At 39.1% G+C, this 21,693-nt stretch overlaps 2 protein-coding genes across 6 annotated transcripts in view; one reads left to right on the top strand and one right to left on the bottom strand.

The window, feature by feature from the left end:
• Positions 1–21,693, top strand: part of LOC129780367 (serine-rich adhesin for platelets) — a 239,832-nt gene that overhangs the window by 120,838 nt on the left and 97,301 nt on the right. The gene's annotated exons all lie outside the window — the stretch shown is intronic.
• On the bottom strand, positions 8,850–14,142 carry LOC129780370 (uncharacterized). The gene is made up of 2 exons (XM_055788558.1): positions 12,871–14,142; positions 8,850–9,076 (listed from the first exon to the last, which is right to left on the bottom strand). The coding sequence occupies exons 1-2, from the start codon at positions 14,131–14,133 to the stop codon at positions 8,882–8,884; spliced, it is 1,458 nt and encodes a 485-aa protein (XP_055644533.1). The 5' UTR covers positions 14,134–14,142; the 3' UTR covers positions 8,850–8,881.

Genomic DNA, 21,693 nt, shown 5'->3' with positions numbered 1-21,693 from the left:
ATTATTCGTCACAGCGATTGGACCGTTCGAAATTGGTCCCATTTTCGTAACAATGTAACCAATACACCTACCGTACAAGGTCATAAATTTCCCCGTCTACGCCCATACGTCAGCGTGGATTTTTTTCCGTATTCCGATCAATGCTCATGCATTTGCGCATTGGCACAGACGCATGCATACACACGGCCTCTCAGTGTAATTTATCGATCGTTTACAATAATCAATAGATCCAGTTTGGTGCCAACCCCACCGTTTACCGTGTGGCCGGTAGCGACGGGCCGTGTAAACTGACAAACACAAAATTTGTATGCTAATTGAAACTGAAAGTTTGTGCAAACATATCATCACGATGAATCATGATTACATTTGTCGTTCACTGTTGGCTGGTTCCTGGGACTCGAAATGCATGCTGCGTGCGTAAGCCAGGATCTGTGCAGTAGCCGGAGACACTGAATACACGAGCAACGGTCGATCCCACGAAGGGGAAAGTGCCGAGGTCCGGTCCGAGATGCACGCCGCGTGGTTTGATATGTGGAACGCGTTTGTGGCGGGTAGCGAATTAGTAACGGGTTATTAATTTTGAATTTGTAAAATTTTTTACGCTATACAGATGGGTGTCTGTGTTAATAGATTTAGTCACAGTCGGAATGAGTTACGCACGAGGTTTTATCTAACGGTTGCCAACGAAGCGGTTCAATGAACCGCTCAAAATTTTTCCGTTTGACCAGTGTAACTATTTCATTCAGTGAATATGAGACTGAAGTATTCGGCTCGCCCTTTCTTGAAATCTTTACGAGAATTTGTTGTCGAAATACGATCATGTCGCTATGGATAATGGAACGTAATACAAAGCCGTTTTCGGATTTATCCCAGAACAAAAATTGTATACTTCGTTCCAATAGTAAAGTCCCTCGGAAGACGCATCTAGAACAACGAACTAGGAACTTGTTGTCATCTTTTTTGGACTGACATAGGCTTCATTGCCTTTTTCTGGCCCGAATTGACAAGCAGTCATTATCCAATCTCGACCTAACGGTCAGGGCCCGAAATCTTCGAAGGTGAAAAATCAAGACCAACTCTACTCGCAGTAGCTTCGCTTCGACTAGAACTGGTTCTTCGGCAGTCGCCCACAACAAGAAATGACTTGACTGGAAAACGAATTGACTAGCGAGGATGACTGGTGAACTATTCCAGTCAGTGATTATTTTAACTGACTCGACTAATGAATACAAATCTGCCTCTTCATTCAACTGACTTCAATCCACAGTTCTACTCCCCTAGGAACGAAATTTATACCCGCGTACGCAACACGGTTACCATATCTACAGAATAATCAGTATTTCTACAGATTTTTTCGATTTTTTCAGACCAAGAATCTGTAGATACAGATTACAGAATTTTTGGGTTTTATACAGAATATACAGATTTCCAAAAAAAGCCCAGTAACAGTTACGGCTGGATGTTAATAATATTTTTCCCATCTAACCCATTTTATTCATTTAGCCTTCGAATCTGTTCAAATAAGAATCACCTGTTTTAGAAATTCATATGTAGCATGATGACCTACATTCTTATGCCAACCTCTGCATTATTGGTTAGTGCTATCTATATAAATGAAAATAAAACGCCAAATGTGTTGGTAAGCGCAAAAACTCGAGTATGGAATGGTCCGATTTGAGTCGGCTTTATTTTGTTGTATTCGTCTCTGCCCGTAGAATTTTTTTTTTAAAAACCTTGAGGGAAAGTTCGAATGAAACTAATTATATGTTCTTTGATGACATCATTGTAGTTAAATTGGATTTTGTGATTGTGAAATTAGGCTTCGGTTTCCGATGGGGTGAAGCGAAAATGGCAATGGATTCTCAGGTGGAAAAGAGCGCTTTGAAATTAAAAATTATGAACGAAAACTTACTTTTCTGTATCAAACATGTATTCCATGTAACGGAGAAACATGTTATTTGCAAGTGAATCAATAATCTTGAGCGAAAATTTTGTCTGAAGATATGAGTTTTAGAAGAAGTACTAGAAAATTTCTAGTAAAAGGCAATTGTAATGGGCCAATTAGGAGATAAATCAATGAAGAGCTCTGCGATTGAACCCACAAACATTCGCTTATTAAGAAAACGTGAATGTTCGAAAGACTCAATTTTGGGCGGAACGAAGTTCGTCAGGTCATTAAATCGAACATTAAATAGGAAAAACGTTCGAAATAGGGAATGCGAAATTGTAACATGAACGAAATGCTAATCTGGCGGAATGCAGAATAGAGGTAATTGTCGTGAAATTTCATTTGCTTTCAAAGTTTTTCGGTATATTCAAAAAAATATATATCTGAAAGAAAGATCGAGACGTCTTGACGCAAAATTACGTTTTCGAGAATATATGGGGAGTAAAGGGTGTGTCACATCAAATTGCATCACGGAAAAAACGCTGTAGAAATTCGCCCAGTAGACCGATTCTTTTGAAAATTTTAGACAGTAAAATAAAAACTATTGAGCAACTTTTGGCATTTTCTTTTTATTCATACTTCGAGCACAAGCTCGTATGCTCGCACCTTCCTCTTTACCCCGTCCATAAGGTTCTGTACAACGTCAGGTTGTAGTTTTTTTTTTGAACAGAAAAACATTTTCTCTTGAAGTCCGCCTCCGATTTGACAACTTTTGGGTTCTTCCGGAGGGCCTGCTTCATAATCGCCCAATATTTCTCTATTGGGCGAAGCTCCGGCGCGTTAGGCGGGTTCATTTCCTTTGGCACGAAGGTGACCCCGTTGGCTTCGTACCACTCCAACACGTCCTTTGAATAGTGGCATGAAGCGAGATCCGGCCAGAAGATGGTCGGGCCCTCGTGCTGCTTCAATAGTGGTAGTAAGCGCTTCTGTAGGCACTCCTTAAGGTGAACCTGCCCGTTTACCATGCCGGTCATCACGAAGGGGGCGCTCCGCTTTCCGCAAGAGCAGATCGCTTGCCACACCATGTACTTTTTGGCAAACTTGGATAGTTTCTGCTTGCGAATCTCCTCCGGAACGCTGAATTTGTCCTCTGCGGAGAAGAACAACAGGCCCGGCAGCTGACGAAAGTCCGCTTTGACACAAGTTTCGTCGTCCATTACCAGGCAATGCGGCTTCGTCAGCATTTCGGTGTACAGCTTCCGGGCTCGCGTCTTCCCCACCATGTTTTGCCTTTCGTCGCGGTTAGGAGCCTTCTGAACCTTGTATGTACGCAGGCCCTCCCGCTGCTTGGTCCGCTGGACGAATAAACTTGACAAATTCAGCTTATTGGTGACATCCCGGAACGAACTTCTCGGATCACGTCTAAACTGCTTAACTACGCGCTTGTGATCTTTTTCACTGACGGAGCATCCATTTTTGCCGTTCTTCACCCTCCGGTCGATGGTTAGGTTCTCGAAGTATCGTTTTAGTACTTTGCTGACCGTGGATTGGACGATTCCCAGCATCTTACCGATGTCCCGATGTGACAACTCCGGATTCTCGAAATGAGTGCACAGGATTAATTCACGACGCTCTTTTTCGTTCGACGACATTTTTCCAAATTTACGGAAAATTGACAGTGAAGCATGGCCAACGTGATCTATACACTCTTATCTGATTATAAGCGAAAGCTGAAGATATAATTCCTAAAAATTAAATTTCTACAGCGTTTTTTCCGTGATGCAATTTGATGTGACACACCCTTTATATATAAAAAAAATCATTTTTGTGTGTTTCATGTTCAGACATTTCATGACGGTTTCATGATTTGTGATGATTTTGTACCAATCGATTTGGACATTCCCTAACAATCTATTACAATGTAATTATGAAATTTCTTGTAGCTAATATGTAAAAATAGCGTTGAAAATAGAGTATCTAATTACCCATATATTCGTGTAGGCCGCAAGGCGTTTCCTTAACACGAACTATAAAATCGGTCTAGTCGAAATAGAAAACACATTGCGGTCTAGACATTTATAGTAAGCATTGAAAATGCTGAATTCGTCCACAACGACCGAAACAAAGAAATTAAACGAAGTTTGAACCGTTTTAACGATTTGATGACCAAACCTATTTTACTGTTTTTCGAATTACGTTATGGCATTGATTGTTGAATTTAATAAAACAAACTGAAACACCTGAACTCACTCAGATTGATTCGGAGGCCAGAACACTTGATCTTACTCTATTTAGCAATATATGCCAAAAATAATACATCAATGAAAAATTATATCGAAATCTGTCCGTATCCTAAGAATTAGCTTAATAGAATCTTTATGTCCCCTTTAGAAGCATTGACAGTCCTCCAGTTTTTGAATTGTTTCCTCATTATGCATTATGCTTTCATTACAACCATTACATTTTTGTGTGGCTTTACGTGGACACCATCAGCATCGTCTAATCAATAATACCTATGCCAATCAATGATGCTAAAGCTAACATCATGCTTCGAAATTGGACTTATAAATTTAATACAGTTTTCAATGCAGATTTTTTTCCATATAAAAAGGAACGAAACCATGATTTCTGATGCAAAAAGAAGTTAACCCCTCAACGGACGGTTTATTGTCCACCCATCGTGAACTCAAACCAACGAACTTAGACATTTATCAAGTATGCCATGAAGGCCCTCGCATTAGTACAGGTCGGACTCGATTATATGTGATTCGATTATATACAATTTTGGACTCGATTATATACAGTTTGGAAAAACATATATTTTTTAGTATTTCAAATATGGCTTATTTCAAGAAGAAATGTAACATTTCAACGTTAAGGTGAGGTTTAAGTGGCTATTACATGTACAGTGGGGTAAAAATTACGATTTTTGAAGATTTTGCTTGAATTTTCACCAGGAATTGCTTATATCGATATTGCAGCCAAATTAAGAAAGATAGAAGTTGGGCGTCAAAGAAAAAAATTGTAGAGCGGTTAAAGAACTTCAATTTAATGGATAGAAACAATCCAGTTTAATATAAATTTTAAGGATAACATTAATAATAACACATGAAAATTATTAACTTTTGAGTTTTTCACTTTCAAAATGTTATTAAAATCCACTAATTTAGTTTTTCCACTACTATATCCTCTACTAAATTTTCTTATCTTTCAAATGAAAGCATCAGAATCGTCTTCCGTAGCGTACTTTCTAATGTAGAGCCAGTTTGGGGCAACAAAGTCCGAAACAAAAAAAAACTTCTATAACTAATCTTCATTGTTGAAATTGGAACATAGGCATAGGAGGATTTTTGTCATCAAATATGATCGTCTATCACCTCCTGAGAGAATCTGGATAAATTTATTTTTTTTTCATGTGAGAAAGGTGTTTTCTGACTTTAAGGGGATGAATCAAAAATCAAATTCCTCTTTTATTTTCGAAACACGAAAAATACATGCAAAAAAACAAATAAAAAAACATTTTTTTTGACTCGATTATATACAGTGAAAAGAAATCAAAAACTGTATATAATCAAGTCCGCGCTGTATTAGTAAATAGCGTGCAAAATAGCGCACAAACACTGCATGCTATTTTATACGTGTGAGTAATTTTCGTGTACGATGCAAAAGAATCTAGCTCACCTGTAGCGTATGTCAAACCACGTTGAACTCAAACATCGATGCATGCACACGTACATGGGAGACAGAAAGAGAGGAACGAATGCGTTTTGGGGGAAGTCATTTCAAAATGCAATGAGGACAATTTGACTGGGAAGAATGAAATTATATAGTCGAGTCGGTAGAGGGAGATAGCGACTAAACACCCGACTGACTGTTTAGTCGTTTTGGCGAAGAAACTGTGTGAAGAAGCCAAAAGTCAGTACTAACTGAATACGGATATAGTCTGTCAGATAGTCAGCTGACTATCCTCAGTTGACTATGACTATGCAGAGCCCTGCCTATGCAGTGCAACGACGAGAATGAAATTTGGTTGCCAAACATGAGTGTTCAGGAAAGATTTTTTTGTTGAACATCCTAAAGTTCGATTTGTCGGTCCACAAAAATTGATCCTAATTTTTTTCGGATTGTTTAATTGATTCGAAGTATTCTGAGCAAGAGTTTGGAATTCGTTTCGTAATTGTGTAAATTCTGCATGCTACGACGAGTAGCTTTTTTAAGGTCGTTTAAGGCCCGTGTTATCGATACGATGAAATTCAGGAAGAAGAGAAGCAACTGCCTCAAAAATGTACAATACAACAACGTTATCCAATTTGAGAGTCTCGATTGAACAGTCGTCAGGTGCGGATGTGTTTTTCATTGCTCCGCGTTTGGTTTTTTTTCTCTCGTCGTTTAGTGGTTTAATACGTTTTAGTTCCGAGAAAAACTAGGCGGTTTCGGTAAAAAATTAATATTGGTTTCGGTGTGATAGTGGAAAGTTGTTTTCAAATTCAATTAATTATTTTGGTTTTATGCACATACTTCAATATTTTGCAGTCATATGCAAATTTGTTCGCGAAAATTGTTGAAAATTTTACTTGTTTCTGGCGTCATTCTTTCACTTTCTTTTACATTGTGGTTATGTTCGTGTATAGTAGTGTTGCATCGAGGAAGGAATCAAACTTATTCTGCCAGCAGGACGATGGATCAACAATTTCGAGAGAATCAACATTCCAGCTAAGTTTTTTGTTTTTGAATATCGTTTGCTTTCTTACACAATAAATTGATATTTATGAATTGCAATTTCGATAGCCGATCCGAAAGCTGACCGCAGAGAGTCTTTCGTTGTTGTGAGTGAGAGTGTGAACGCATGGTCGTGTGCGGTCGTGGAGAGTGGAGGGATGCATAGGATAATATTGGTGTGGTTGCATTGCTTCCCCTAGCTTCGTTCGGACTCGTCAGATTCTGGTGGTTTGTTTCTGTTCTGTAAAGTTTTCGTGGAGACCACTGTGATCGTAACGTTACGAGTGAAGCCGGATTTGTACGTTGTCGGTTGCTCGATTGCGGGTGAGCGTCGGATGGTTCGAGGAATTGCGAGCGCGCCCATGCCATGAGGTTTGGCGTTTGATTTGTATGTGTGGGGCTGCTCGCCGATGAATATCAATAATTTTGAAGTAGCTCGGGTGCGAGTAGAGTTTTGTGGTGTGGGTGCGTTCGTAATTCTTCGGATCGCTTGGCGTTTGTTGGCGGCCGAGTGACGGACAGCGTATGAACCCGACTTGAGCGTGTTAGACTCTTTTGTTTGCGATTTTGTGCAGGCCGAGGGAGCGGGGGGTTGGCTGATGTGACCAAATTGGTGTAGTTCTATGTAGTTGTTTACTTTTCGCGATTGCATGCTATTCGAGTGGCCCCATGTCGTGTGGAGCTACATCCAATCTAACTGCCGATTTAGAGCTCCTCATTATTATCCCGAACCAGATACAATTTATTATATTGATAGATGAATCTTTCTGGTCCATATTGGTTTCATACATTTTCTTGTTAAAATGTATGGAACTAGTATGAATTTAGTAGTTTTCATGTAATAATTAATGTACTGTGATAACTGATATTATAAAGTGCAGATAAGATTTTTTTTTAAATATATCAATTTCCCAATTTGTTAAAATATTGATTCTTTCACTGTTTAACTCATTATTTTTATATCTTTAATTCCTTCCCACCTTCGGGATTGGAGTTCGATAACGATGATTAACGGAATTTATCTTCGGTCCGATTGATTTTAGCGGAATCCTTTCGGTTACCTTTTCAGGTTTCCCAAAGTTCTATGAAGTTCTAAAAAGCTTACCCGTGATGAATAATTGAATATATCACCGTGTCGGTTGTTTTGTTTTCCAAATATAAGTTTCAGCCGTTGCGATAAGAATTGAGGACGCTCACCCATGACGAAGAATTAGATATATTGGAGAATCGATTGGTTTTAAGAGTTATCTTGGTTAGCATCTCAGGTTTCCTGCCGACTGGCGATTGGAAAAAGTACGGGCGACAAATAATCGAATATATAGCCAGTCCAACTCGATTTGCAAGTTTAGATAAGATTTTTGAAACTTCGTTTCTACGAGTGCTCGATGGTTCGCGTTTACATAATCACAATACTTACCACAGTGAATCCTGATTTTCATAACCCCCACCTACTAACAACTACCCCTTCCTTGATAAACGCTAGGGAACCACGCTATAGAGGCGACCCTTCTGGCCTTCGGGCGGCGAATATCATACTAACATTCCTTCCCTTCCCCTGGTGACTGTAAGGACGTGGCCGGCGTCGTTATTGACCATTTAAAGCTTGAATCACCGAAAATTGCACAACGAGAATGATTTGCTAATCCCAAGCGTCATTCTGTGTGTTCTTTGTGCAATTTGGTTGGTACAGGTCAATCACTGAGAGCAACTACGAATTGTACAGTCTACCCAAGCTCAAGCTCAATACAACAACGTTATCCAATTTATGATCGTTGTTCAGCTGAGTTGTCATTACTTCTTTCAACAGGAAAGCAAACGGAATTCGAAAACTGCTGCAAATATGGATGTGCTCTGAAGCTAACTCTAGTGTATTCACGAAAGAAATGCCTGCAAAAATAGAGTTATCAATGTTTTATACGACCACCACCGCGTATAGGAAATGCAGTCATGCATTGCCAGAGCCGGCGATTGTTATGCAATGCAAAATTTGAACACAGCTCGAACACGTGTTGAATTTTGCACACGTGATCGCAAATGAAGGCGATTTTACGCATCAATCAATCGAATAATAACAGATGAATGTGAGTATTTGAAAAATGCGGTAACAAGAAAAGTATACTTCGGTGGTTGAATATTTTCACTAAAAAATGTGAATTCGGTTGAATTGTTCATTTCCTTCGATTAAATATAACGATATTTTGATTAACCTTTATTTTGTGTAATAAATATGTGTATAATAAATAAATAATTCTCTGTTAACGAAATACTCCCATACTATAATCCATTAGTGAGGCATGCGTTGAATTTCGTATCAACTGAACGGGCGCTTTCGGCAATATCAGCGGAAATGGCCGCCATACAAATTCCGATCCGGTTTCGAATTGTTTGTATCTCATGAATAAGCAGATCTCGATTGATGTTCAGTTTGGTGTCAACCTGTCGCGAGAGATTTCCGTAGTATTCGAAGTACTGAAAAAAGGAAAGAATAGTATCACATTGATGAACGAATTCTGATTTCTTTTGTATTTCGTAAATTAACGATATAATATTGGTGTAATGAATACTTGTCTATCAACAACAGATTTTATGTAACGAAAATGTTTCACCCTAAATCTAGAATCATTTTCATTAAGTGTTAACATTATTCATAGGCTTATAATATGTGACTTACTGGGCGTAATAAATTTGTATGAGCCATTTTATATGGTACTAGCTGACCCGGCAAACTTCGTCCCGCACAAAATTTGTTTTTTTGTTATCATGAGTCCAATCGCAGAACTGTTCATTGATTGATCTTCTAATCGACCCCGTTGAATTTACCTTTTAACTATAAAATTCCTAGTACTTCTACCCAAACTCATCATTATAATATCAGATTATTGTCAGACACAATTCTCGTTCAAGATTCTTCAACCACTTGAAAATATCATGTTTCTCCGTTACATGGAAGAAATGTTTGATACAGAAAACATGATAGAATAAAGACAGACCCTCCCCTTTTCTCCCCTTAGAGAGGGGAGGAGTGTCTATTCACCATAGAAACGTTTCGTGCCCCCTAAAATCTTCACATACCAAATGTGGCTCCATTTGCTTGAATAGTTTTCGAGTTATGCAGAAAATTGTTTTTCATTTGTATGGAAGCACCCCTAAGAGAGGGCGTGGAGTGTCTAACCACCGTGAAAACATTTATTGCGAAAAAGATCACCATATACCATTTTAGAATTAGACAGACAGACAGACAGAAATCCATTTTTATATATATAGATATCAGTATTACTAACAACAGAAGCTCATGACCATGTTTGTTGATGATCTTCTGAAATCATTTTAAACTTGCTCGTAACGTCGTCTTGGAATGTGAAAAAAAAATATTTGAACTCGTGATCTTGAGCGTGAGAGGTTATCTATAAGGAGCTTGTTTTTTTTGTTATTGGAGAATATTGTCTGAGATACTTGTGTCGAAAATTAAGGAAAAATTACATGATATTTTTGACGACATTTTAGCTAAACCGCTTCAATCGGAGCGTTGAATATAATTTCATAGCTGAAAATGCATTTGAATCGCTATGAAATCGATGTAAAAGTACATTGATTCTAGAAGAAACTTTGAATAAAAAAAAAATCAATAAATATTTGAATAATTTGTTAGAAGTTCTTTTTCAATCTCGAAACTTTTTACCAAATTGTATTGCACCCAGGTTGTCGTGAAGCAAGTTGTGTTCTCCGTTATCTGCTTCCACCCCATAGTAAGCGAACTTTAATATTAATGAACCCTTGTCGATATATAATATTTGATCCTGAATATGTTTCAGTCAGCTGAGATCTCGATCTTATTTTAGCTGCTTCTCAAAAATCTGCCGATAGAAAGAGCACTTGGGCAATCTGAAAGTCTAGAGAATCTGATTTTTCTGTAGCTTAACAACTATAACCCTAGTCATGAGAGCAAGAGATGATCGACGACTGAATGCGACAGGTGAGATATGACTTCACATTTTGGCGTTTCCAAGAAGGTTTCTACCGACTTTGCAACTTGTGGTCGAGCGTTGTCATGTTGCAGAATCACTATGACGATTTTCTACTCGTATATGAGCCGTTTCTTCTTCACTACTCGGCTCAAACACGTACATCGATAGTGATCCCTTAAAATCCCTTATATTGATTTCATTCGGTTTCAGCAGATTTGTCCCTCTAAATTTTTTCGAAGCTCCAGAACGTCCCTATGTAACGCTTTAGGTGTTGTCCTAAAATTTCAAAATATTCATTGGAATTCGTACTGCGACACCCTCTTCAGAACCGATACCACCAGCAAGAAACTAATTATCAGACAGCATCTACGCAACCAGCTCTCAACTGCGTAATAATCATTATTCGTGCACTCAAAAAATGGAAAATGCATCTTCAAATATACCGAATACTTCACTTTATTCCTAACATCCGAAAAAAAAACAAAAATTCATTATTTTTCCGCCTTCCAGACAGGGGTCCTTTCTTAAGAGCGAGAATGACTGGTGAACTATTCTAGCAAATGGTTATTCTAATTGACGTGACGAATGAATACAAATCTGCCTCCTTATTCAACCACTACTACTTCATCCTGGCATGCATCTCGTTGCCTGCGAACACAATCTTATTTTAACGTTAATATAAAGTGAAACAAAAACATGATTTCTGATGCAAAAAAGTAGTTACACCATTAATGGACGGCTCCATTGTTTACCCACCGTGAACTCATAGCGAATCCGTTTTTTGGTCAGTTCCAAACTATGTTCGCACGTACCTGCTGTCAAAAAGTTTTTTATTAACTTTGTTTCAACCTAGTTTCGCACCAGTTCCATTCTCCAAAAATGATAGGATGTTTCACGGGTTCGCACTCGGGTTCACCAATACAACTATATTAAACTGTCATGTTGCGAGTATTTTCTGGAAAAGTCAATGGAAATGGCTATGGAAATGGAAATGGAGCTAAGACTAAGAAGCTGTAAGACGTTTTTTGCGAATCGCGAAACAATTCCAACAGAAAAGTGTGTCTGATAATGACATTACATTATAACGGAAAGTCCTCGTGGAAATAACAAGAAAAGTATAGACATATAGTTAAAAAAGTCTCAAAACTACATGTATTGAGTAATCAAATAACATGAAATAGAAATTTTAATTCATGAGAAAAAAAAACTTAAGAATTTTTTGCAATTTAAAACTGCCTTTAACCCTGCTAGAGAATAATATCCTTTCCAAGCATGAATGTCGCCACCAGACGTCGATACTGTACATTTGTCATCGCGAATATAAACAACTCAGACTATATAAGGTACACCAGCAAATCGCTTCATTCGTGAACCCGAAAACGTTTTTTTCATTACAGAGTCAGGTTGAAACTAACCCAGGTTCAAACACGAATTCGAATGAACACGGAGCTTCGTTAGAACAGTTAGCGGCGGTCGAATGACTGTTGATTCATATTGACGGAGAAATGCTGGAGGAAGCAAAAACTCATTTCCAGTTATATGCGAATACCGATAGCTTCATAGTCTCCAGACTATCTTCAGTTGAATATTAGTTTGTCGAGCCCTGGTAAGAAGTGTATCGAAAAGTAATCCCAAACATTTGATATGTTATTACTGAAAAACAGATGCATATTTATAGTGTGTTTTTCATAAGCATCGATCTGCCTCTATTAGTGACTTGGCCAATAAATTTGGAATCCTACAAGAAGTGCATTCTGGATAATCTCAACCACTGCATTTTTATGGGCAACCAAACATATGTCAAAGAGGACTCCAAAACACTGCCGAGGCCTTAGTTTTACACTAAATCAGTTGGGGAGAGTTTATCGACTACGGATACGACTGTTGCGATGGAAAAAAACAACAACTCGCAAAAGGACCATAAATTCTGAAATTTCTTTGGACGAAAGCTTAAAGAAGGGATTGCTTCCATTGTATAAAAAGCATGGCCTGTCTTCTCTATTCTGACCAATTTTAGCAATGGCTCATTACTCCAGATCTATTCGCCGGTGGTTTGCAACATCATTTTCGTCGAAAAAGACATTAACCCTCCAAAATGTTCCCAGCTTCGACCAAACGAATGTTATTGGGCAATTATCAAGAGCATATTCAAGAAGATTGGTACAGTGTCTCGGAATATGTCAGGCTTCAGGAACAATTGGTCAGCAGCGTCTAGAAAGTGCACGAAATTATAAATTAATTAGATAGGACACCAGAAGTAATTGAGCCCCTGCTAAAAATCTCGAATTATGAACTCACCGTCGCCACACAGTCCTTCAGCCCTTGCGTGCAGTGGCGCATCTGGAGCGCAGGCGAGCCGGACCCGGCCAGTAGTCTGGTCTGTTCGGACAGCACACGGAAGAGCTGCGCGGACGGAACGAAGTTCATCGATTCTGCCTGCAAACAGACGCTCAGCCGATTGACCTGAATTGGGTTCTGGGTAAGCTGGTTGGCATATTTGCTGACACAACGGTCCGCAAACTCACTATCGCTTTTGTACGCTTTGCTCGACATCGTTCGGGTTATTTCCAATAGCGTACTCGTGGTTTGATCTATGTTGGCGTTCAGCGCGACCGTTACATCTTCTCGCAGGTTGTTGAAGGCCTCCGAAACATTCCCATCGAAGGATTCGATAGATGATTTCACATCGGATAGATATATGGTTAGGCTACTGATGTCTCCACGGTTGAAGTTATTCGGGCGACTAATGATTGTTGAATAAATTTGGGTAATTGCATTGCTGAGCGCATTCGCGTTCGCTGATAGCGCCGTATTTGCGTCATTCACCGTTCTGTTGAAGACCGTATTTGGCTGCACAATTGCCCTCATTCCAGCGCTGATCGTATTGTTAACCAATGTGAAGAGACTTAACGCCGTCGTTCTTTCTTTGGATATGATGGTAACAATCGATGCAATGTTTGTGATACTTCCTCCAATGTTTCGCAGAGGATATATCATACCATTGACGACAGTTGGCGTAAAAAAATTTAAGATATTTTCGGGATATTCAGAACCATCACAATTCTGGTTGACAGTCACCGAATCGTTGATAACAGTCAATGCTTCTAGAAGCATCGGAAGGCTAGAAGCGATTACAGAAATATTTTCGCGCATTTCTTCGTGCAGAGTCGGGTGTATATTCCACTGCAGCTCATTTGAGGCGACCAGCGCATCGTCGATGGCTTTTCTGGTTTCTACCACCAGTGTAGCTAAATTCCCGAAAAGATTTGAACTGTTGGAAACTTTATCCGTCGTAGCCGAAAGCGTTGCTCCGAGCAGCCTGTTCAGGGGACTGGTCACGTTGTTAACTATTTTCACCAGCGCCGTCAATGTTACGGGATCTTCCTGCACTGCGGCCGATTTTATGGTTGCATTGGCCTTGATGAGCGATATGATGCCCTGGCCAATTGCGGCGGAAGTCTCTTTCGATAAATCCGGAATGGTCACATTCAGGCCGAAGTCAGCTCGTACCGTACCACCGCACACACTAAGAATCACCACGAGCGCCAAAAATCGTTTCATTTCAGTTGCGTGTCGAGATAACAACTAAACGATATCCAGCTGCTAGAGAACAACTGAACAGGTGACCCAAAGGAACAGATTTAAGTATGCGTAGATGTCGTATGGGCACGATTTGTTTGTTCCAGCTTCAGTCAGATGAACGGAGAAAGTAGAGTTTCAATGTGTGTGCACGAAGCGGAAAGAAAGTACAGCGAGTTAGAAAAAAATCGAAACACCTTGTTGAAAATTCAGTGAAATGATTAGTTAAAATAATAATTAGGTAAACTGCCATATCCATCATTCAATATGTTTAACAATTGATGCTGTTGGTTCTTCAAGGTGGATTCAATTTTCCGCAATGCACTGTACATTCGGTATCCAATGTTGTAACCCAGAGAATCTGGGCAAATAATGTCTCAAGCAAAACCTGTTTGATATTTCATTCAGTGGTGTTTCCTCTATTTAAATTTCCTATAACAATAACTTATCGGGGCATACAAGAGATCTATTAATGAATATGACAAGTCATGGAAGGGTCATAGATTGGTTGTGTTCATAACGGAATATCATAGCAGAGGGGATGAGCGAAATCTCTCCAACAATCTCATAGCTCAGATCGCATGCAACGTAAAAAAATAAATTTGATTTGATTCATAAAAATGTCACCTGTTGATTCCAGCAAAAATGAATTTAAACTCCAATCAACCCCAATCTCTATCTGGTTGGTTCACGTATATTTGATTGTGAGTTATAAAATTTCCACAACATGCAAAATAAATAATGATTGAGATAATCTCATTCTCAATAGCCGAATTCACATTTTTTTTTAGTGAATATAATTGTTGCTTGGCGTTCCTTGGAAGATTGTTAAGCCACAAAACCACTGGCTGGCCATTGACAGTACCATCTCAGATTGCAATGAAACATGGTGAATGTAATGACATAGACCATTTAAGCAATTCTGCATACACTGAAGTCGCCTTTAAAGGCTGTTTTTATACGCGTTTTTATTTTACGCGGCTTTTTTTACGCGTTTTTTCATACGCGGACTTAGAAATCTACGCGATTTTTTACGCAGCACGTATCAACTGCGTAAAAAATCAATGTGCTAATTGACTTTTCAAGAAATAAGTTTGTACTGTATCACTGATTAGTAGCTGAGAAATAAAAGGAGATACAGATATCATGAAAAAAAATCAGTTAATCAATTGTTAGAATATAGTTTTGACAATATTTTGTTTCAGTGTAATTTTTCTAGAACTTCCTCTTACATTTTTGAATAAAAATTTAAGCAATTTACTACATAAAAAATTCGGCCCTTTTAAAAAAATCTATTTTTTTAGATTTTAATTGCTTGAACGGCCAACGTATTTGAATTCACAAAGTTTCACTCCTAAGACAGTTTGGCATGAAATTAGTCGTTTATTGTTTTTTTTTCATCATCTCTCGAATGACATTTTTCTCATTAACACTCAACTATTAATATGTTGAGCCCCGTGTCGGTCTCTTTTCGTTAGACAAATGTTGATCACTTTGACTGACAGTTACAAATGCAAGGAAATAAGAAGAAATTTTGTTTGTTTTCGGATGTTTTATGACACATAAAGGGTGTGTCACATCAAATTGCATCACGGAAAAAACGCTGTAGAAATTTAATTTTTAGGAATTATATCTTCAGCTTTCGCTTATAATCAAATAAGAGTGTATAGATCACGTTGGCCATGCTTCACTGTCAATTTTCCGTAAATTTGGAAAAATGTCGTCGAACGAAAAAGAGCGTCGTGAATTGATCCTGCGCACTCATTTCGAGAATCCGGAGTTGTCACATCGGGACATCGGTAAGATGCTGGGAATCGTCCAATCCACGGTCAGCAGAGTACTAAAACGATACTTCGAGAACCTAACCATCGACCGGAAGGTGAAGAACGGCAAAAATGGATGCTCCGTCAGTGAAAAAGATCACAAGCGCGTAGTTAAGCAGTTTAGACGTGATCCGAGAAGTTCGGTCCGGGATGTCGCCAATAAGCTGAATTTGTCAAGTTCATTCGTCCAGCGGACCAAGCAGCGGGAGGGCCTGCGTACATACAAGGTTCAGAAGGCTCCTAACCGCGACGAAAGGCAAAACATGGTGGAGAAGACGCGAGCCCGGAAGCTGTACACCGAAATGCTGACGAAGCCGCATTGCCTGGTAATGGACGACGAAACGTACGTCAAAGCGGACTTTCGTCAGCTGCCGGGCCTGTTGTTCTTCTCCGCAGAGGACAAACAGCGTTCCGGAGAAGATTCGCAAGCAGAAACTATCCAAGTTTGCCAAAAAGTACATGGTGTGGCAAGCGATCTGCTCTTGCGGAAAGCGGAGCGCCCCCTTCGTGATGACCGGCACGGTAAACGGGCAGGTTTACCTTAAGGAGTGCCTACAGAAGCGCTTACTACCACTATTGAAGTAGCACGAGGGCCCGACCATCTTCTGGCCGGATCTCGCTTCGTGCCACTATTCAAAGGACGTGTTGGAGTGGTACGAAGCCAACGGGGTCACAACGTGCCAAAGGAAATGAACCCGCCCAACGCGCCAGAGCTTCGCCCAATAGAGAAATATTGGGCGATTATGAAGCAGGCCCTCCGGAAGAACCCAAAAGTTGTCAAATCGGAGGCGGAGAAAATGGATCTCTGTTCAAAAAAAACTACAACCTGACGTTGTACAGAACCTTATGGACGGGGTAAAGAGGAAGGTGCGAGCATACGGGCTTGGGCTCGAAGTATTAATAAAAAGAAAATGCCAAAAGTTGTTCAATAGTTTTTATTTCACTGTCTAAAATTTTCAAAAGGATCGGTCTACTGGGTCTACAGCGTTTTTTCCGTGATGCAATTAGATGTGACACACCCTTTATGTGACTACTTTCTAGTAAAAATTTTCTGACTATTTACTTTTTAAACGGTTTTATTTAGCTTGCCCTGTAATCTGTTTGTATGTTTGTATGTTTGTAACATGTTTGTCTGTAGCGCTGACCCACATTAATAGAAATTTGACCCCCTTCCTGTTGACCGATTGATCTGAAATTTGGAACACACCTTTATCTCTGTAGTCATTATAAAACTGCGTATTTCATGATCTAATGGCGGATCACATATTTTCTCAAAACCTCATCAATATGGGTTTTCCAAAACCCTATTATTATGAGTATCAAATGAAAGGGCTTGACTAGTAGAACACAGTTGTTCAGTCTGGGAACAAAGACAGCAAGGTGAACTGTACTTTTCGGGCTGCTGCTGCTGCTGCTTTTTGTTCTTCTGCTGCTGCTGGTTTTTTTTCTGCTGCTGCTTGCGATTTCCTCCTGATGTTGTCGTCGCGGTGGTCGGTAAAACACTGATGATTCTCGGCTTTGACTTTTTTTTTTGACTTAAATTTTCTTTATTTTCCATGGATTTTGATTATACAAAGTTTTAACATTATAAGTGATCTGCCTTACTTCTAGCACTACATCTTTGTTATTATTTTTTTTAATGTATTTATTATTTAATGTATTTGTTATTTCTATTTTCAACGTTTCAATATGTTTTGTATATTTTAATTATTAAAATATAACCCTACCTACTTAAACTAATTTGATGATTCTCGGGCAGCGCTCCTCGCTTTTATAGCGAGCGCGAATTGCGTTGTTGTTTTTTCTATGCTTCGTTGGTAGTTTCTGGGAAGCGTGGCAAATGATATTGATTTTTCTTCCGTGGGAACGGAACAACAGTTATTTAGGAAAAATGCAAATCTATGATGGCTGCCACTATCAAATGGCGGGCTACATATTTTCTCAAAACCCGATTAATATGGGTATCAAATGAAAGTGCTTGAATAAAGGGTGTGTCACATCAAATTGCATCACGGAAAAAACGCTGTAGAAATGTAATTTTTAGGAATTATATCTTCAGCTTTCGCTTATAATCAGATGAGAGTGTATAGATCACGTATGTATAGATCATGCTTCACTGTCAATTTTTCGTAAATTTGGAAAAATGTCGTCGAACGAAAAAGAGCGTCGTGAATAAATCCTGTGCACTCATTTCGAGAATCCAGAGTTGTCACATCGGGACATCGGTAAGATACTGGGAATCGTCCAATCCACGGTCAGCAGAGTACTAAAACGATACTTCGAGAACCTAACCATCGACCGGAAGGTGAAGAACGGCAAAAATGGATGCTCCGTCAGTGAAAAAGATCACAAGCGCGTAGTTAAGCAGTTTAGACGTGATCCGAGAAGTTCGGTCCGGGATGTCGCCAATAAGCTGAATTTGTCAAGTTCATTCGTCCAGCGGACCAAGCAGCGGGAGGGTCTGCGTACATACAAGGTTCAGAAGGCTCCTAACCGCGACGAAAGGCAAAACATGGTGGGGAAGACGCGAGCCCGGAAGCTGTACTCCGAAATGCTGACGAAGCCGCATTGCCTGGTAATGGACGACGAAACCTACGTCAAAGCGGACTTTCGTCAGCTGCCGGGCCTGTTGTTCTTCTCCGCAGAAGACAAATTTAGCGTTCCGGAGGAGATTCGCAAGCAGAAACTATCCAAGTTTGCCAAAAAGTACATGATGTGGCAAGCGATCTGCTCTTGCGGAAAGCGGAGCGCCCCCTTCGTGATGACCGGCACGATAAACGGGCAGGTTTACCTTAAGGAGTGCCTACAGAAGCGCTTACTACCACTATTGAAGCAGCACGAGGGCCCGACCATCTTCTGGCCGGATCTTGCTTCGTGCCACTATTCAAAGGACGTGTTGGAGTGGTACGAAGCCAACGGGGTCACCTTCGTGTCAAAGGAAATGAACCCGCCCAACGCGCCGGAGCTTTGCCCAATAGAGAAATATTGGGCGATTATGAAGCAGGCCCTCCGGAAGAACTCAAAAGTTGTCAAATCGGAGGCGGACTTCAAGAGAAAATGGATTTCTGTTAAAAAAAAACTACAACCTGACGTTGTACAGAACCTTATGGACGGGGTAAAGAGGAAGGTGCGAGCATACGGGCTTGGGCTCGAAGTATGAATAAAAAGAAAAGGCCAAAAGTTGTTTAATAGTTTTTATTTTACTGTCTAAAATTTTCAAAAGGATCGGTCTACTGGGCGAATTTCTACAGCGTTTTTTCCGTGATGCAATTTGATGTGACACACCCTTTAGTAGATCAAAGTAGATCATGTGCTCCCGTGGCCGAGTGGTTAGCGTCATAACTAACATGCCGGGTGTTCGGGTTCGATTCCCGTTCTGGTCGGGGGAATTTTTCGTCAAAGAAATTTCCTCCGACATGCACTGTGATCACGCGTATTCTAGAGCTTGCCACTCAGAATGCATTCAGGGCGTGTTATTTGGCATAGAAACCTCAACTAAGTACTAATAAAAATGACGCAAGTAATACTACGTTGAGACGGCGAAGTTCCTCTAGGAACGTTAGTGCCATTGAAGAAGAAGAAGAAGATCATGAAAAAAATCCAAATCCAAGATGGCCGCAATCACAAAATAGCAAATTACTTTATTAAACCGTTTTATTTAGCTTGAACTGTTTGTATGTCTGTAGGATTGTCCCACATTAATAGAAATTTGACCAATAGGAACTGACCGAATTTATAAAACATCTTTATCTCTGCTGTAATTTTAAAACTATTTATCTTGAAAAAATCAATTTGGCCGCCGCTATAACATTGTATCAAACGAACGAACTTGACTTGGAGAACACACTATGTATTTTCTGCAATCCACTCAATATCGGTATCAAATGAAATTATTTGACTAATAGAATACAGTACAATGGTTTTATTGTAGAGAAATATTCTAATGAAACAGATAATGTACTAAAAACTAGAAAATAAAATAAGTAAAAAAAACTTTTTAAGTTAAACGGTATAATTGTGATTAAACATAATAATGTACTAAAAGCTAGAAAATAATTAGGCAAGTAGCAGTTGGCAGTTATCACACCTCTCCTTCATGTAATAGTCTAGGGCATTGATAAATCTAAAATACAATCGTGGGGCACCGTGGATTTCCATTATCCACAATTAGCGACTTTATCATATGTCCCACGATTTTATTTTAGTCTTTTTTTACTTATTTTTCAGACATTGACGTTGAAATTCTGTGACGTTGCTGGTATATGTTTATAAGAATAACAATAGCTTGGACTGTTGGTTTTTTCCGTTCAATGGGCATGAATGGGCTTTGATAATTACAATTGATGGAATTACCATCTCATAGGAATATATTAAAATGTTAATCTCTTCTAATGAACAAGTCTATGTTATTCTCACAACTACCACTGGCTGCTAAAATTACTATAATCTAATGTCATCAACAATAATAACAGTAATAATTGCAGAATATATCTGCGCTATCAAAACCAATTTGGAATCGATATCAAAACATTTTCATCGAATTCACATTACACAAACATTCACAATGATTATATCGAAGCGTCTAAGACAGACCAATGCGTAATTTGAAAGCGACAGTTCTGAACAGTGAGATCAGCTTAGTAATATTGGTAAACAAATATGAGCACTAACATTTTATTGTCCACTCACGTGAAACCACACATGATTGTTTTCTTACCGATGTAGTGTCAATTACAATATACCTATTATTCTAGCATTTTGTACTGCATCATTTACCTACTACCTTAACTCTAATTATCGTGCGATCGATATTGCTACCGGAAAGGTAGCCTTAGAACGATGCGGGCGATATGTTAATGTGATATTCACGCAATTACGGAAAATACAACCTCGCACTTTTCTTATCCAGAACATTTGGTCGGTATTGATCGTTGATCGAGTATATTACTGTAGAGCAATTCCACGCCAATCTCTCGGCCGCTGACCCGATCCTCTCCGAATTTTTGAAACTTGGTACTTATGATGAAAACTATCTAAAATCACAATTTTCAATTTTCAATTTAAATTACGACTGATTTTTGAAAAGGGCATATTAGAAACCATTGATCTTTCTCTTAAAAAATCGTATCCCAAAATCCATATGTCTGATAAAAATATGAAGTTTGACAAAGTTGTTGAAAAATCAATTTGCTATTTAGGGAAAATACCATTTAAAATACACTGTTAAAAATCGTACTCAAAAATTGAATTTAATATTAATAACTTTTATATTTCAAAACACCCCTCCTTCCTTCTTTTTTTTTTTGTAATTTTTTTTATTGGAAAGCCCTTTTAATTTGACAAAGTTTGACGTATAGTGGTGCCTTGTCGGACTCCCTTGTGAAAACAAAATGTGTAGACTTCAGCGATGATCAAAACGGTGAAGCAACGTTTCCAGCAATAAGTCATAAATCTATGCATAGAATAACCAAAAACGGACCGTATATATGGAACTTCAAGGGGGACCCCTGGGGGGAATTTTCCTAAGATATCGATATCGATACTACCAGTCAGTGTTGAAAAAAATCATCCTCGCTAAGCTCAAATGCATAGATTTTCGGCCAATCCCTTGAGGTGACTTCATTCTTTTGGATGTAACTCCCCAACGAAATGAAATATTGAAAAATCCTTTTAGGACAACATTCCTGAGGGTATAAGCTTTCCAAAAATGCAAAAAAAA

The sequence above is a fragment of the Toxorhynchites rutilus genome, chromosome 3 (assembly GCF_029784135.1).
Source record: "Toxorhynchites rutilus septentrionalis strain SRP chromosome 3, ASM2978413v1, whole genome shotgun sequence".
Lineage (NCBI taxonomy): Eukaryota > Metazoa > Arthropoda > Insecta > Diptera > Culicidae > Toxorhynchites > Toxorhynchites rutilus.
This window is presented reverse-complemented; position numbering and strand designations above follow the sequence as displayed.

Bases quoted from the DNA above. Each gene is read 5' to 3' on its own strand.
- LOC129780370 (XM_055788558.1), bottom strand. From the start codon at position 14,133: ATGAAACGATTTTTGGCGCTCGTGGTGATTCTTAGTGTGTGCGGTGGT. The intron at 9,077-12,870 runs GTGAGTTCATAA...TCCTTTTTTCAG, and splicing joins TGAAGGACTGTGTGGCGACG to TACTTCGAATACTACGGAAA.